Genomic DNA, 19,757 nt, shown 5'->3' on the forward strand with positions numbered 1-19,757 from the left:
CACCCCAAAGCATTCTGGTAAGTGTAGTTCTGCTGTGAATGGTACCTGAGGCAGGTGAAACATCCCAGAATGCATTGCTATATGAGCTGAAAAGCCTGAACTGTCCCAAACCGCCCTAGCGTACACAGAGAGATATGGTAACCCTAGTTTTTAATCTCATAATTTAATTTAAGTAAAACATCAAAAACATGTATCTTTTTTTCAGAGGTAGAGGTTTTATTGCGTAAAACACTTGATAAAACTTTACTGCTTCAAAGACATTTTAACAGCAGAAAGAAAACAGTCATTGCTGAAAAACAAACAAACAACTTTGAATACCTCTACACCAGAATAAAGTTATGTCAACAGATGTGTAATAATAAATAATGACCAAGAATAATCCTTAAATACAAAGTAATCTACTTGTTAGAAGCATAGCAACAAAACCCTCTACTTTACTGTTCTCAGATCTCCTCCAAGACAGAAATATTCTTCATGTAGGAATGTAGACAGTATTATGACCAGTATCACAGACGACAGAAGTTACAGAGAAAGAAGTTGACATGTTTAGACTTGAGAAGCATGATGATATTCAGAATCTGACAATGCATCTCTGCGGTTGTCACTTGTTTACATTATGAGTTACAAATATTATGGGGGAAAGGTGGGTTTATGTCAGAGGGGGAGGGTGGGGGGTTGGGGGCAAGGTAGGAACAGTAGCATCGAACTATATGAAATCAACAAACACCACACAGAACAGGAAATGTTTCCAGTGTCACAAACAATTATTGCCTGTCATGTCTGAAAAATGCTCAAGACACATAGGAATACTGAAAGAGCTGAACAAGTGTGAGAAATGGAATGTGTTTTTTTAATTATTTATGTTTTTAAATAGTTTAATTTTTTTTTTCTAAGATACTGAAGTCGGCACACACACGCACACACACTCACACGCACACACATACACACACACACACGAAAAGCAAGCGACTGACAGTCACAAAACACAGTAGTGCAGTTCAAACCCTAAAGCTTACTACACTCAGAAAGTACTTTAATAACATTGCAATCCCTCGACTGGGCATGTAGAAACAGTTGCATTAAGTTTATCAACTTGATTTAAGTAAGGCAGTGAGAACTATACCAGAAAAAAAACAATAAAGCAGCTTGCTTTGCCAGATGGGTCCTAATTATAAAGCAACCTCATTTAAACTGTAACTTCACTGGAATGATATCCTTTTTCTTTACCAGCATATGCAAACCTTTTCTTTTTTCCTTAGCCTGAGATTTTCTTTTTCCTGTCTCAGGGTAGCGCTAAGAATTGTATTTACATTGATTGCAGTTTAGTATTTTTGTAAACTACTTTAAGCAGAGTTTAAATGTTTTAAGGCCCAGGGGTTTTAATGTGTTCTCCCAGCCTGCATGGGAAGATATCGACTTTTTAAAAGTCTGTATGACTTCTTTTATCAGAAGACATTAATACTTTTCTACTGCAGCAATAAAAAGCACCATTGTTTTTTTTTTTGCCCTTAACCAAAGGAAGTACAATAAAAGGCTCTATACTTTTTACTGCTTTTTTCAAGCTGGTTTGATAGGGTCTGACCTTTTTTTTTTTAATTTATCTTTTCTGAAAACGACAAAAAAAAAAAAAACATGGAGAAAAAAAATTAAAAAAAGACGTTCTTACCCTCTCAAAAAGCTTCCTATATGAAGCTGAACATAAATTTGGAAATCCATATTGTACAAAAGCTAAAATTTGTAAAAAATATAGAACAAATTCATGTTTTACAAAAACAAATAAGAATTAGCTAATATGCTATATTAGAGACAAAGAGCAGGTTTTCTTTTTCATTTCATAAGAGCTTAATTTGGAAGGTGATCCTGCACTGTGGCTTTATCACTTAGAAAAACTGACAAACTGAAAACTGACCAGGGTAAGGGGGGGGGGGGGGGTATTCCTTCGTTCAAATACGAAGAGCAAAACTCTTGCTACAAAAGACATGCTTCTCACTAGTGCCCCCTACAGTCATGGCACACTAGCTTCAACACTATACAATGTGTATGTACACCACGACAGTACTGCTTCTTTAAAAAACAAAGTCTTCTTGTATTTCATCAGCATCATCAAATAAAAGGAAACACATATCTTTCCCTCTCAATACTGCAAAACTGACCACCTAAAAGGAATGACTCAAACCTGTTTGACATGTCTCTGCAGATAAATAGTTTCTTTTAATATTCAATTCAATTGGCTATGAAAGTGAATGTAATATCCCAATCCTCTTCAATGCAGGTCAGTACTGACCCTTGCCTGTGGGCCAGCTAAGGTTTCTCCTATAGTGCAGTTGTGACACTGCCTGAATTGATTTCTTCTGCTATGACAGCTCCAGTCAGACTGGCACCATGGCAGTCTACCAGCACATCTCATTACTATGCTCGGCAAATGACAGCAACTGGTGTCATGTTATAAAGGTGTTTTCAACGCTGAAAACACAGCCCCTCGATCTTCAAGGCGTTGCTAAATCGTTTGGACATATCGTTTTTCTGGTAAAAGCATTATTTTTGGACATAAAAAAATCACTTTAAAGATTTAATGTCATCTTTTTTAAACACAAAATAACCTCCTACCACTTTTTTTTCTTTTTTTTATAATAACTTGTTTTCACGAGTTTATTAGTGGGAAGCCATTTTAGAGGGCTAGAAACCTCTTTTCTGTTTCCTTCCCCACTTTCAAATCCTATAATTATTATTATTTTTTATTATTATTGTATTATTATTTAAGATTGCTCCTTGGAATTTTGTCTCCTCCCTTAACCCCCGCCCCCCCGGATGCACATGTGAAAACATGTTGGTTTTGTACACTATGTCTTGCCGAATGGTGTTATTCCTGGACACGTCCTGCCTCTGGCGTGTTCTCTCCAGAGCTCCCTGGCGTCATGCCGTTCATGTCTTCTGAATTCCCCGAGGTGTCGGAGTCCACTCGGGACCGCTTGAACCGACGATCGGGGTACTGGCTGTTGTCGAAAGGCATGCGATGCACACACAGGACGTGGGTTTTTAAGTTCCCCTTCTGGGAGGCACTGTACGGGCAGTATCTGCACTGGAATGGCCTTTGCACTGTGGGCGACAAACAAAGGAGAGAGGTTTCTTTAGGTTAGATTTCAATAAATCCTTCACAGTTGTTTTTTGTGAGGGTGACATTGTTGAATAGTCAACAAACTGCAGTGGGCAGGTAACTGTTGACCAGCTCTAGAACTGAAACACACATTTCCTGAAAGAAATATCATTGAAATGTACTGGCTTTATCTTAAACTGTCTTTTGAACCAGTGTAGCTCTGACTAAATAAATATCTTATGGACCAGTAAACGAAAATGCACCCTTTTTTCTATTTTGTAATGTATTCTTTATTTTTTTTGCGATTGAGAGGAAGCAGTTTGATACAAAAAATACATGATTTATTATTTTTTTTGCAAATACATACCTTGATGATAGAATGGTGGTTTAACAATGAGGCTGGACACATGAAAGGCCAGAAATACAAAGCAGATAGCAATAACATGCAATGGGAATATACACAATACAGATGGGTTTTCTTTAAAGGTTTAATAACACATAATGTGGCTAAATACACATTTGCAGTGCTAATGTACTTCTTGGCTTTCAAAACAACTGACTATGTCAGCCCACGAGACACACAGACAGATCAAAAAGGTTTCCTACAAGTTTTAGGTTTTAAATGTTCCAGTTGTCTGAATTTTAAGATAAACCAAGCAAAGGCACACAATAGCGGCATTTTATTCATGCACGGTTTAATTTCACTCTGTTTTACATTATGTTAAGTCTAAGAAGCGGATTTTTCTTATCCCATTTTATACTTAAGAGAATGAATGTACTCTAACAAGTCAGCTTTGCTGTACTGTGTAAAGTAAATAAGGAACGGGCTCGGTTATATTGTCACTGTACACTACAGTGGAGGTAAAGAGCACATTCATTTTTAATTCTGTATGAATAATATATCAAAATGTATATACAGGTCAAAGAGTAAGAAACAGAATGTTCTATCTTCAACATGGTTATCTACAAAAAATAGCTTGAAATGAATGTAACCAGGTTTTCTATATTCAGATGTAATAGTGCATTAGCTTGTGAAAAGATACCTTATTAAAAACGCACTTGCATTCCCAAACATAATTGTGAAGCGGCGTGAAGGTTAAACGAAGACAGAAATAAAAGCTCATTCTCCAACAGATCTTGTAAGGCTTCAGTTTAATGATGTACACACACTGATTATTTCAGAGCCCCCATTAACCACAGGGCTGTACTGAAAATAAGCTTCTCAGTAAGCACTTCTTACAGGGAGGAAAAAAAAAAGTGTTTGAATTGAAATCCATCTGTACAGCTCCTTCTCTCTCTCATTCTCCATTTAGATACTTTATATGAGTATATATACAGGGTGGCATCTTGACTAACTGAACGTGGCATTGAACCAGGCTGTTGTATACAATGCAGCTTCAAAATTTTCATTCAGAAAGGTTGACAGTATTTTTTTTTTTTTTTTTTGCTACCTCTGTCTACAGTTCCTTTCATTTAAGGAAGCAGTAGAAACCCTTTCCTTCGGTGAAAGGCTTAAGCTGCATGGAACACAAGCAGAAAGACAGAGAGCGCATTCTGGGAGGTGGTTTTCTGTTGATTCTGTTGTCATAGAATAGAAACCTGTGTACAGCAACACACAAACACATAACAACAACAACAATCACAAACAACTCCCCTCTGTCTGTTCTGTGAATGCCTTTCTGAAATGAAAGGTGTCAGATTTTGCTTTGTCGTTCTTGGCATGATTCTGAATGTATGGTGGAGGAATGAGAGATGTCTGCAAACAGCTGCAATGAAGCATGCTAAAGTTTCAGTCTAATCCACTTACTTCACTGCAGTCACATAAACCAAAACAAATGGGCAGTTTCTTACATTATACAAAACATGCCAGCATTACTGTTGGATGATGGAGCTGATACTCCATTTTCTTTCTTTTTTTTTTTAAACATTTCTTCCCATTACAATAGAAACATATCTTTCTTCTCCAACAACATTTCCAGAACTGAAATCAATCCTTCCCATCCTATTTGGTGCTGCCACTTTGTTCCTCTGATGTATATGACAAGGTGACAAGCTACTTAGTGGCTTTCCAAAAAAAATTAGAAATTACCAGAAAAATTAATTATTGGTCCCCCTTTTTTTTCCCTGGGATTATCTCAGCTGACTAATTAACCCCCAAAGGCCTTGTGTAACAGAGATCAGAGGCCAGCCAAACTGGAAGAACACACCATTACTCCCTCAAAGAGCCTGCTAACCTTACAGCTTGTTGAGCAACAACCTTTCAAACCCTCCCTCCTCCATGCCTTGTAAAAGATGGGAAAGGACAAGGAGTCATGTGGCTCCCTCTCTCCCCCGCCAGCAGTCTCGACAGCTGTGGAGCATTCTTTCAACACACATTTATAAAAAGATGCGCCGGATTTTGCCCGTGGCACAGCGGAGTATGGTTTCTAGCCCTTTAGGCTGAAACAATAAGTGCAACGAGGAGACTCTAAGATAACCTCCCCTCACTCCCCTTCTCACTGTAGAAAACCACTCAGATATCCTCATACGGTTTCCCTCTGATGTCTCAAAAGCAGTGCTACTTTGGCAGGGAATCAGAAATACTCTTATATAAATTCCATCTGATGCCAGCGCTACCATCTGTGAGTAAAAGAGCTTCACCTACGTATGCTGGAAAAAGCTACTCTCTCCAAGACAACCGAGCGAGAGAGATTTGATTAATTTGCAGAATGCTTGTGATTTGCTCATATATTATTATAACTGCTCATCTGCACATGACAAATTCCCAGCACTGTGCACACGAACCCGCTTGGTTTCAGCAGGTTTTTTTTTTTTTTTTTTTTAGGGGTTTTTTTTTTTTTTTTTTTTTTTTTTTTTTTTTTTGTGAGCTGGCACCTGACAGACTGCAGAGCCACTAATGACTTTCAGATGCTTACAAATAGTAATTCTATCTTCAGAATAAGAGGAAAAAGCTGTAGGAAAAAAAGTGCAGTTAGTCTGTTTAATTTCCATCCTGTGTGTTATTTGGCGTTAACCCCTGATAAGCCACCTACCTTCAGGAGGAGTAAGATGAGAGCAGGACGAGCATCATATAGTTAAACACAGCATGATGAGAGATCCACATATTTTCAATAAAAGAGACTTTGGCACTGTGGAACTTGAAATTAGTAGATGAGCAATTCACTGAATTTGATTACACTTGTTAAGTATTTTCTTATATATGGATTTTATGGATTGTAACTACTTTAAATAGATTTCAAAACTTTCCAAAAGATATCAGTATATTCAGGTCTACAGCACATCTTGATTGACTTCAGCTTTTGAAACGAAAAAAAATATGTAGTATCTCCCAAGGAAAGAAAACACAGAAGGTGTAAGCAATAAAATGGGATGCACCATCTGTCCACGAATAAGAACCTGCAAGTTCTGAAGACTTATAGATTACTCAGCAAACAACACTTCCACACAGAGCACATAGTCCCCATTGAATATTAGCGTGCACTTTCACACAGCCACAAAGACTGTATGGGCTTTGGGTACTGATAACAAAATCACAAAGTAATGTTAGCACTGGTTAACATTTTATCAAACAGCTGCAGTCTGCCGTCATTTCAGATATATGACATACTTGAAATATTTGAAGATTATAAATACAAAATAGTAAATAATGAGTGTGTGTGTGGGGGGGGGTAAACACTCATATGCCAATGAAAAGAGATGGTAATGGCAAACTTCACCAAAAATCCAAGCAAATTTTGTTCTCGATAGCGTCTGAACACTGCATTTTCAACCAATTAAGCGGCAATTAAATACCTTTAAAAAATGCAATTCCCACAACACCAATGAACCCTACTCTGTATAAAACATGCAGAAATAAAAAATTTTTGTGTCTTACATACAATTCTATAGCCTATATCAGCACCCGCATTCTCATAGTTCAAATATTTATCATTTTATGAATGCGAGTTGACAAGCGAATTCAGCAGGACCTATAGGAGGTTACTGTGGCTGAAATGTTGGCCTATGGACAGAAAGTTCACGAATGTAATGTGTGTGTGTGTTATAGTATTGGAAATGTCAGAGGAAAGAAAAGTGTTTTTTTTTTGTTTGTTTTTTCACCGAATTAACTAATTAGAACCAGAGAACTTCACAACACTCACTTCGTATTAACCACCCACACTGCATTAACATTTAATTAGATTACAACAGAGATTAAACAAAACATCTCTCAGATAAAGAAAAAAAAAAATCTCCTGTTTGGGAATCGAGCTTTGTCCTGTCGGCTGTCCAATTCAAGCACACCAGGTGCTGCAAAGGGATTCAATGCCATTCTTAGAGATACAAAACAAAACAGTTTGTGTAATCACAGATCATCATTATTGAGGTACATGCAGGTTCTCAGGAAAATGAAAAGAATGCTTTAAAAAATAAAATAGTGCTTTCACTGCTGTGATGGTCTGGATTCCGTCAATATCTGCTTATGGAGCAACCAGAGAAAAAGGGGGGAATGGATCCCCTTCTGCAGATGCATTTGAAGACATTCTAAATAATGAAGCTCTCTACTTAAGGGTGCCATCAGATTAGTGTATTTTATCTTTAAAAGTACTTGAAAAACCAAGGAGCTAAAAATATTTTAAGCTTTAGCTTTTATTTAGATAAACAGGATTGGGTATCTATCATGAATATTTCTATACAACTGTGGTACTAATCAGCATGCTCCAGTACAGAGAAACTATACAGTAAGGTGCCTTTCTAAAGTTATTTAGTATTGAACAAGAAGGGTCTAAATATATAATATGATATAATATATATGATATAATATATATATATATATATATATATATATATATATATATATATATATATCCCTATGTATCTAATCATTTTTAGTCCCACCTCATTCATTAAGCAGTGTGTGCCAGTTTATTAAACGTGTATATGTGTATTTGTGTGCGTTCTTCTCAATGCTATAGTTACTAACCCTTCCTGTTAAAAAATACAATCCCCTTGGAGCAGCACTGTGTGCTCTGCAATCTTCCAGCTCAGCTATCTCCTTGCTGAAGGGCCTATTTGTCTGCTTTAAGTGAAATCACTCAATTCTCAAAAGTCAGTGGAGGACTTTGGAAGGAGGAGAGTTGGGAAAGGCCGCTCCAAATAAGTTCCATTAATCAAAAACTCGAGTCTAATGTAACTAATATTTTACAATTAGAGGAGACAAGATGGAGCTAAAAGCCATCTATCTCTCTTACACCACATGATCATCGATTCATAATCCGAAGCCAGAGAGTCTCACAAAGATGCATTTACGAGAAGGGGGGGCCCGTCCCTTCCTCGTGGAGTGTATAGAGTAATTCCACCCCAACACTCCTGTCTCTATTAATTGAGAGTCTCTATTAAGGACTTCCACGAAGAGGTGGGGGTCTTCCGACTCCTTGATGGTCGAGGTTTATCAAAAGCCAGATACCGCCGAGGCTTCCTTGAAGATGAGGTAATAGTCGAAGAATATGTGAGTAAGTGTTTCAACACTACGAAGGTGAATGCTGACACAGAGCTGAGTACTGATACTTGACAGACAGCAAATGATGACTGCGGCTCTTTCCCGCCATTGTATATGCTCAATTATCTCCGTGGGGCTATGTGAACACAAAAGTGGCCCAGCCGCTTACCATGCACCAGAAAGAGGAATGATCCACAACCAGGGTGCCGGCCTGCTACCCCCTCTCTCTCTCCCACTATTCCCCTTTTCAATTTCTCTCTCTCTCTCTCTCTTTATATATATAGATATATATATATATATATATATATATATATATATATATATATATATATAAATAGAATTATCATAGTTTTCGTGTCAGTGCTCGAGTACTGAGGAGCAGGGTAACATAGGTGCAGTACACATTACCTACAGTTTGATGAGACAATACAATCTTGAGTCGCACCAAGAGGTTATCTGCTGTTTTCTTTTGCTGCCACCTTCAGGCACAAAGATAATATTGTGTGTATATATATGTATATTAAAAAGACCATTGTACGTGCCCTCCTTTTAACAATAAACTTTTTTTTTTTTAAATTCCTTTTTGATAGTTTTCTGATGTTGCCTGCCAAAGGTGTTTTTTAAAATACCTGTACTGTACAGTATGTCCCACACTTTACTTGAAAGAGTAAGCTCAGTACATCATAAATCACTGAAATGGGGTTACATTCCTTTCAAGGCACTTGGAAAAATGCTACTGTTCTAAGTTACTACATAATATACTTTATTAATACAAATGATTTTGTACATGTTAGCAAGCTAGTTGTTAAACTACAAAAGTGCCCCATAAAGCAATAAAGCAAACCCCCCCCCCCCCCCCCCCCCCCCCCCCCCCGCCCCCCCCCCACCCCCCCCCCCCCCCCCCCCCCCCCCCGAAGCATGGGTATGATACCCATATCTCTTTGCTTGAACTGGCACTAAAACTAGGTGTTGCTTAACATCATCTATGTAACTATTCTTCTTCCTGTTCACCAGTGTATAAAACACAGAGATCCTAACCACGCATTAACTCCAGCAGTAGACAGACACAACACCAGACGTGACAAAAACTTCCATAGGAGTACAGGCTTAAAAGCTTATCGAATCTGCCACAGTTAGGGTTAGGGTTAGGTCAGTCCCTAAAATCAGTCCCTAAATCTACAGTGTAAAATATTTATACTTAACATCTAACTCTTTGTGACAATATGATTTAATAAACTGAATGGTTAAGGTGGTCTTTACCTCCCTCTAGTGGTCATTGAGGTGCACTGCCGGAAAGGAACTGCAATATGGAGTACAATTACAGCTGAAATGAGCGTGAGGGCAGGTTCAACCAGGGGTCACCATCTGCAAGACTCCCAGCTGTTGGCACACTTAAACTAAGCTTTGCCATTATCATAAACACAGCAATCGGTGTACATATTTCCCAACAATATGGTGTAAAAAGAAAAAGTATGCATTTGGACTGAATATTGTCAGCTAAATTAATAATAATAATAATAATAATAATATAATAATAATAATAATAATAATAATAATAAAAATAAATAAAATAATCCCCAATATACCATCAACTCTAAGAGCAGTTGTTTGTCATTCTGACAACTTTTGAAGGTTGCCTATCAAAAGCATTTTGTATATTGTCCAGCTTTTTCCACAGGCCGAAGCATTTTAATTATGATGTCAAGCTCAGTGACAGACACACAACACAAACCACAGCTAACAATAAAATACAGAACTTTCATTTTCTACTTTCAAATCAGTCACCGATGTTACATACTTAGATGTGCTAATAAAGTAAATTAGCATGCACACTTAGACCAAACTGGCTTAAATTTCATTAAATCATTTCATTACATTTCCGAATGTATGTAGAAATATCTAATACATCAAAAATAATTATACAGCTATAGCCAAAGGTTTTGCATCACCCTATAGAATGAACACATTTTGCTTCATAAAGTCGAATGAAGCCTGCTGAATAATGCAACGTAAAAACATATTTAATTACATAGCGCTTTGTAGTTTTCCATATACTTAACGTAAAAACTGACAGAAACTGAAAATTGATTGAACTCTAACATTAATTACTGTACTACTACTATGGCTTCCTTCCTTAGACTTTTGCAATATCATTTCGTAGATCCATTGATTGCATGACGTTCAATAAAATATATTTAAATTATGTTCACACACACACACACACACACACACACACACACACACACACATATATATATATATATGTATATATATATATATATATATATATATATATATATATATATATATATATATATATATATATTTTTAATTATGTCTCAATCCTAAAACTCGAGTTGATGCTAAACTTTTGGCCAGAGCTGTCATATAATATGTATAATGGAAAAAAGCCAATATGGTTACTTTCTCAAGATGCACATATATGAAACATTTGCTAAGAAACTGTGTTCCAGCTGTTATCAGGACAAATGGTTTTGACTGCATTATACATTTTTTGTTCAAGTAATGCCATTCACCAATAATACCTTCATTTTTAATAAAGCTTCTACATTAAACTCTTGTTAGGAGTTTGTTAGTGTCCCCTTGCACACATTAAGTGTACTGCAATTGCAATCCTGCACATTAATCAGAATGTATCCTTTGAGTGTGTCCCATTCTTTGGAGATTTTTTTAAACCGTGTCTAAATTATGGATAGATCTGGTGACTCCATTGTTGTGTCCCTCCATCAATATGTTTCAGTGATGTTTCTCTAAATAATTCAAATTTAAAAAGTAGCAGTGTTTTGGGAGCTTTATGACTAATTCTTCAGGGTCTACTGTAATGTTAAATACCGTGACACATCTGGAAACTTGTAAATGTACAGCCCTCTTTCCACTGTGCATTTATTGTATTTAGGGTTCAGTAAAACACCTGGGCTGAGGTAAAGGTGCAGGGTGGCAGTATTTACATTCACATCTGTTTGGATCATTAAAAAAAAAAAAAAAAAAAAAAAAAAAAACTGGCACTTTTGTTTTTTGTCATATTTTGACAGGTAGAAATAATCTCAAAGGAATAATATGACCTGTTTAAGGTTTGATTTTGATAACCTTGGACCCTTTCTTAATTACTTAAACAGTGGCATATTTGCTTAGTTCAATCGAACATTCCCACTGATCACAACACCCAGGGATGCTGCACACTGTAAGCACAAAATAATACCACTGACAACAACCTTACAAATATCTGACTATCGGAATATAATGACTGAAGAATTCCCTATAAGCACTTTATGAAGCCAAAGCAGTATGTTTGAGTGAATTAACTGTATGATTGCATGACAATCTGTATGGACTCACATAATATGAACTAATTTAATGTGTTCAGTATATTGCAATGGTTTAATAAATGTATCTAAACATGTCAGTTAAAACCACACTGTTTAAAAACTAAAGAATATACTGTTGGTGAAATAATCTTTTCCCAACACCCAAGAGTTGATAGATTAGATATCTACACACTCACACAGACAAATAGATGATAGATAAATGAGAAAATAAAAATAGGGTATTCTGAAATAACACTAGACTGTGTTTGACTTTAACGGGTTCTGGAATTAACAATACATTAGCTCAAGGGCAAAGCACGGCTGTTAGGAACACTATAACTTGTACTATTAGCTGTCATAGTCTCCACCAGTTATGTGTTACAAAGACAGTTCTGTACCCCTCCAGCAGCTTTCTTGTATAGCACTTAACAGAGAGTTCTGCGCGAGGAGCGATAGATACATCATTTCTATTGCTCATCTTTCACAGTGTTATAGCAAGTACTGCAACGACCACTTGAACACTAATCTTTTACCACACTGTGGTATTGGATTTCAGCAGAAAAGTACCTGTCTGTGTCAACTGCTCAAGTAAGCAGGTAATACTGGACATGAGAACAGAGGGAGCACAGTGATACCAAGGCAAGCGTGAGGAAGTGTATGTAACTCACCGGCTAGGAAAACAAAGGAAATGTTAAAACAGAATATAATATTCAAAGGGTTATTACTGAATTAAAAGATGTTCTGTCTCACTTATGTAAGACATTTATGTATAGCATCTCACAGAAAAAATAAAGATAGCTAAAATTTGAAAGTAATTTACAATAAACTGCATGTCCACATATGTTAATTCTTACATGTATATAATATAGACATCTTGTAATCTCATAGATTAACTTTAGTGCCACATTTGAACTAAAATATGTATGTACAGTACACATGTATGTAAGTATGCATGTATGTATGTACATATCATTAATACCACTTATTAATATATATATATACACACACACACACACACACATATACATATATATATATTATATATATATCTATATATATATATATATATACTTTATATATATATATATATATATATATATAGAGTACCAGTCAAAAGTTTGAGTACACCTGCTTGCTGTTTTTCACAATTATCTATGCTTTTAACTGTATAAACTTGTCTATAAACACTTAATATATCATTATATGATACGTGTACTTATACAAGCCGATAATCATAAGTGAATTGCATTCAAAAATTTAATTTTGAAATGAAAATGTAAATCTTGTCAATTTCAATGAAATGGTCACCCAAAGCAAGGGGATTTCAGTCTGAAGCCCAAGTCAGTTAAAAGTCTGAAATGTGTATAACACGGTGTTAGAACACTGGCCTAAGTATAAAAGTGTCTTTGTTAGATGTTCTCTGAGTTAACTAGCATGTTACCTAATTAACCTTTTGTTACCAATTATTGTTAACAGGTGAGGGTTCATGATTACTATAGATATAGGTAGCATAGGCACAAGTTTGTCATTCCTGAATGTAAGGGAGCAGAAAATGGCAAAATATGCTCAGTTAAGCAAAAAAAAAAGAGTCTGTAATTACTTTAAGAATTGAAGGTCAATCTTTAAGACAAATAATAAGAACGTTGCCAGTGTCTGTAACTGCTTTGGCCAAGACCGTCAAACGATTTGAAGAATCTGACACTCATGAGGACCGAACAAGGTCAGGCAGCCAAGGGTGACCTCAGAGTGACTCGAAGTTCATTCGAGTCACAAGTCTGCGAAACCGATGATTAACTGCTCATGAAATACAAGCTCAGCTAAATGCTACTAGAAGTACAGATGTTTCAACATCAACTGTTCAGAGGAGATTGTGTGAAGCTGGCCTAACTGGAAGAATTGCTGCAAAGAAACCATTGTTAAGAGTGCAGAATAAGAGGAAGAGACTTGCCTGGGCCAAAAATCACAAACTGGACGTTTGAGGAGTGGAAGTCGGTCTTATGGACTGATGAGTCAAAATTTGAACTATTTGGGTCCAGCCGCCGAGTATTTGTTAGACGCAAAGCGGGTGAGCGCATGAGTTCTGCATGTGTAGTTCCCACTGTCAAGCATGGAGGAGGCAGTGTCATGGTCTGGGGTTGATCTGCTGGTGACAGAGTTGGTGATATTTACCAAGTCCATGGCAAGCTCAACCAGCATGGCTATCATAGCATACTTCAGAGGCATGCCATTCCATCAGGATTACGGCTAGTTGGGCAGTCCTTCATTCTTCAGCAAGATAATGATCCGAAACACACCTCAAAGTGTGCAAGAACTATCTGGCAAAGAAGGAAAGTGAAGGACAACTCAATCTAATGACCTGGCCTGCCCAATCTCCAGACCTCAATCCCATAGAACTTGTATGGGACGAACTGGACAGAAGAGTCAAAGCAAAGCTACCCACAAGTGCCCTACATCTCTGGGACATGTTGGGTGATTTCCTGCTGAAACTTGTTAACCGAATGCCTCGTGTTTGTGAGGCTGTTATTAAGGCAAAGGGTGGCTATTTTGAGGAATCCAAGATTCAGAGACAATTTTCAATTTTCTTGAACATTGCTTTGATACTCCTTATGTTTTGTTTTGTATATTGTAACATGTTTTTTCATTTTCAAGTATTTACAGAAACGTATATGACGTAAAACATTGTCAATTATGAAAAAAAAACTCTCAAACTTTTGACTGGTACTGCATATAATCGTGAATAATTTACATACATGTTGATTATATATTGAAAGTAAATTGTGTTTATACAATACTGTTTTACATTGCATATTCATAGAGATTATCTGGAAGTTAAATTGAAAAACCATATAAAGCAAATATTTTCTTAGTAAGTTATCTAATAAATAATATTTATGGGCACATTATATTGCATTGCAGTGTCTACACATACATAACAGCCTTTAAAAGAGGGTGTTTTAAGTGAAGAAAACAACGTTACATGAATACATCATTTGAATACATAGTGTTTTTATTACAAGTACAGTAATTACAAAATATGCATCAAATGGACTTGCACTGCCATATCTATACAGATAAGATAAAATTTAGGGCCACAGTACAATATATGTGGAATGCACTTCATCAGTTTAGAAATATGTAAACATATATAGCAATCCTGACCTGACACAGAAAACAAAATAGGGATTATGCAAGCACTTCTGGATCCACTCTAGACTTTAGAAATAAATGTCTTGACCATGTGATCTGACCACTCAATAATACTTTCTGAATGCAGTATAGAATACTGTAATGTAGTTCTTTCAAAAATCCCTACAGTACAGGGTACTATTGAATAGATGGCAAAACTGCAGTCCACTATAGTATCATACCTAGACATTTAGACATATGAATGTAATAGCAAGCATTATGCCATGGCATACATAATCACATGTGCATTACAAAGTGTCACCCCAAAAAAAAAAAAAAAATCAAGTAATATTGTACTAATGAAACTTCATAAGTAAATGGCATAACAGGTTAAAAATAGCAGGATCCTGGCAGGTGATTTACAGGTAACAGATACACATCTTACAACGGCACACTGCATGAAAGCACAAACACTTATACCATTTTGTATGGTGCACTAGATATTCTACAGATTTGATCATAGTGCAAAATGCTGATTGGAAATGGAAACTTTGCAACACATAAATGTAAAGTTTTTTGTTTTGTTTTGCGGTACATGAAAAGATTGTCAATCTTTCTTGACGTTAAAGGAGAATTACAGTACAGTGCTTACATAACAAAATCCTAATGGCTAAATCTACATTAGCTAGCTTTCTAGTGCAACAGTGTAGGACTGTACCTAAGGCTAGACAAAGACGAATGGCTTTTAAAGTAGTATACAGCTAGACAGGGTGAATCCTAGTAGTCAGTAATGTTAATTAAACACTTACATCTGGCAAATATTTTATAAACATTGCTACATTGTGGTCCTTGAAGTTACCAAGCTGTATTTTGAAGAAAAAAAAAGAAAAAAAAGCCCTGTCCTTTGATTTATTTTTTATTCTAAGTCTATCTATTGATAATGTTTTTTTTTTTGTTTTTTTTTTGTAAACTGGAATATACAACTGTCATTTTTCTTGTCACATTCACAATGTTTAGACATTTAGCTCTTTGAGCGCCTACAGTTCTACTTATGAATATACAAACCATGAACAATATAACAGTTACTACTTAAAACTACTTTTTGTTCTTCTTAAGCTTTTGCTTTCCTTCATAAGAAGAGAGGAGACTTGAACCTTGAATTTTGAGCTTTGTCAGCGGTGCTAATTTTACTAATATTTTCTCAAGTGGAATTAGTTGACTGTTCCTTTCATCATTATATTTGTTTCTGGTCTACAACTTAGAAGTGGAGTTGCTGTATATACCAAGCCAGAACTTTTCGAGGAAACTTTGAACAGTACCTAGTTTGCAACACATTTTCCATTTTTTAAAGGTGCAGCGTCTTATAGTTTATAAAATCTGTTACAAATTTCAGGCATTTCTTAAACAAAATTGGAAGAAAAAGTGATCTTTTTTTTGTTTACCTTTTTGATTTTGCTTAAGCTATAACACAGCTAGTAGATGACATTCATTGCCTCCTTTATTACAAGCAGCATCAGGATCTATATGGCTCTGAATCTAATGCATGACGATGCACAAAAGGAGGGCAACTGCTTTCAGAGAATATAAACATGCTAGGCAGTCAACAAACTCACCTTTCTGTTGATAAATATTAACCAGTACATATTGTTCTTTACTCTATGCCTGTACATGGTGGTTGAGGGACACTGCACCTTTAAGACATACAACCATTACCGGTACATTTGGACAGTCGACCCCTGAAGGTTCATCCACGGCAGTGTTTTTAAAGGCTCAGTTCATTCCTTCCCCAGAGGATTTTTTCTCCAGCTGAACAGCATGTTCGGAGTTGTTACTTTTCTTCTGATTTCCATTAGTCTTTCATAAGTGAATCCTCATGCATTTCATTCAGAACAGCTACGTTACATTCTTGGGGAAGATCTTTAGGCAGTCCCTCCTCTCTTAACCACTGAAGAACTACAGTTTAAAGAAAAAACGGGAGATTAACCCTATTGCTCTCTCTGTTTACATACAGTGGCACAAAAAAAAAAAAAAAAAAAAGGATTCAGACAATTACCCTTAGTTTCAATATTAATAGTTTTATAAATTACAGTTTATTACAGAAGAACCCCAAAGTTACAAACAGACAGGGAATGGAACCTGATCATAAGACCGAAAGGTGTGTAACTCTGAAATGTAATACTTTCATGATTTCTTGTATTTGTACTGTATTAATAAAAAGGTTCTACATCATCAGGAATAACAATAAGATACAACAACCAAGTCAGAAGAGCTGTGTTTAACTGCTAAAGTCCCCTTCATGTCTGTTATAGTAGCCTGGAGCCAAATCTTCATTTCCAGAGGTGTGTTTGGTTGACCGGTCAGTTCAAAAGTATGGTGTTTGTAACTTTGAAGCTCTGCTATACCTCATTCCTTTAAGAGAAACACAAACATTTTGCTAATATTGAAGAAACCAAACAAAATAAATAATAAAGTACGATTTACATATGATTTGGCGAAACTAAAAAAAAAAGTTCCCACAATTTGAAATTGCGTATCTAAACAGCAATAATCTTTTTTTTTTTTTTTTGACTGACTATTTTTCAGTGACTTTATCCAAGCAAGTTTATTTGCTAAAATGTAGATTAATGTAATATGCCAATCAATTAAAAATGTCTAGCAAACATTTTAAAGGAAAGTTATAACTTTTACAGAAGTAAAAACGCCTCAGTTAAATTATTTTGTTTCTTAAATTCAATTAAAAAAACAACAAACAACATAAATGTAATAACTGCAGTTATTCCTTTAAACTGCTTGTGCAAACTTATTTGGTAATAAAGCATATAAAAGGTATTTGCAAGTCATTTTCCTGGGTAAACTCACTTTATGAAGCTCTAACAAAATTCAATTAAAACTAAAGCTCTTGAAATATGCATATCAAATCAAGAAGGCCAACTTGAAATTGCCATGTATTAAAGGGAAATCAATATTTAGATTTCCTAAATTATAATAAACCTACCAGTCCCCTACTGTATTAAATAAAAGACTGTGATTTAAAAATGCATGGTAAATTTGATTTAAAATCAGCATAACTACTTTTATGAAAGCACTTCAAATCACATTGTTGCATTTGTATATTAGCCGGGTGCATGGTGGCAATGACATCACTATTAAAACTAAATTGTGAAATGCTCTGCAAATAACATTTTTTTAAAAAATCAAAGGAAGATATGATTTTTTTTGTAAAAAATAAAAGCAAAAATAGAATTTTCTTTTCAACATAAGAAGTCATATCCACATACTTTTTTTGCGTTGTTAATTTGTAAAGTAAGATTCTCTCGGATTTAAATAAACTATCTAATGGCCTTTATCTGTATTACATTTTTTCCCTGTACTTCTATACAATATACACTATGTACTAAAACTCTTAAAGGCGGCATATGGTGTTTAAATACACAATACACATTTTTATCAGCTAGCTTTTGTGCAATTTTCACACCTCGTTACGCAATTGTACCTAAAGTTGTCGATTTCGAGGTGCAGTTTAAGATGATTTGGGACATAGCTACTTCTCTCAATGAAGTATGCAATATAGGGTACAAGTTCATTGGAAAATAGCTTAGCAATTACAACAGCTGACCACCGGGTGTCATATTCTCTAATGTGTAACCCACATTCAAAGCCTATTTAAAATTGCCCACCAGGTGGTGCTATGAGCCAATTAAAACAAAACCTTACTAGCATATAAACATATATTAATTGAGCTATAATCTTTTTTTTTTTTTTTTTTAGTTATTAGTTCACTTATGTAGATTTCAATATCATGTCAATATCGCCAACACAGTATATAAATAACACAATAACACAAACGAGTGACCCTGTGGTGGGATCTACATGTTCAGTAAACTTAATAATGTTGGTGAGATTCAGGTTTCCAAGATATATCCTTCATCTGTTAACTGATCCCAAGATACAGCCTTTATTAGCGTAACCAATCACAACCCAGAAATGTTGCGTAACTAGGTTACCATGAGGTCATAAACTAACACTATCGATACTATAGTATAGGGGACGCTATATTTATAGAGAACATAAGAACTTGAGGAGTTTTAAGCATGTGTCAAGATCACAAATTATTTCAGAACAGTCCAATTACTTTTTAATATTCATTGCTAAATCCAATATGCATATGCATAATATGATATTATTATTACTTTTTAATTAGCAAAGCTGTAATACAACAATGTTTTACATTTATAATGTAAGCTTCTTATCTCATCCTCAGGGTTCAACACCTGTTTAATTGCTTTGAGCTCCCTCTTGTGGAGGACTGTGTGACACCCTCAGTTAATTCTCACAGTCACCCAGCTGCAGGATCATATGTCAATAAAGTGTCCTTAAAGATTCATACAAGAGTCAATAGATTAGGAAAATGAGTTGATATAGGCAAGCAAAACTACCAATTTCTGCTCAGTTGCTACTTAACAGGTCAGCTGTTGAGATTAAAAAACTGCCACAAAATTAGAAAATAGACAAAACAGACCCTATGGTAATGAATGACATATTACGAAAGCATGATTTGTAAGACTTAATAATACTGCTGTCGACTTGCTCTTTATAATATATTTAACCATACTTCCTTTTAAAAAGTGTGTAGCCTATTTGTATAATTCTTATTTACGTGAAAAGCAGAATTAAAAAAACTGTTTGTGTCTTTGAAAGATAAGGCACAGCACATCCATATGCATTGTCCATCTGT

The 19,757-nt window shown here is 35.6% G+C and overlaps 1 protein-coding gene across 3 annotated transcripts in view; it reads right to left on the reverse strand.

Moving 5' to 3' along the window:
• Window positions 1–265: 265 nt before the first annotated feature.
• LOC121296546 (zinc finger protein 536-like) overlaps window positions 266–19,757 on the reverse strand; it is a 138,285-nt gene continuing 118,793 nt past the window's right edge. For 2 of the 3 annotated variants that reach the window (XM_041222229.1, XM_041222227.1), the window contains one exon: window positions 266–3,096. In XM_041222229.1, the coding sequence (XP_041078163.1) occupies window positions 2,861–3,096 (236 nt within the window). In that variant the 3' untranslated portion in view covers window positions 266–2,860. Of the gene's footprint in view, window positions 3,097–14,953; window positions 16,976–19,757 lie in introns of those variants that run through there. The other variant, XM_041222228.1, reaches the window with a different exon arrangement.

Source organism: Polyodon spathula, chromosome 21 (assembly GCF_017654505.1).
Source record: "Polyodon spathula isolate WHYD16114869_AA chromosome 21, ASM1765450v1, whole genome shotgun sequence".
Lineage (NCBI taxonomy): Eukaryota > Metazoa > Chordata > Actinopteri > Acipenseriformes > Polyodontidae > Polyodon > Polyodon spathula.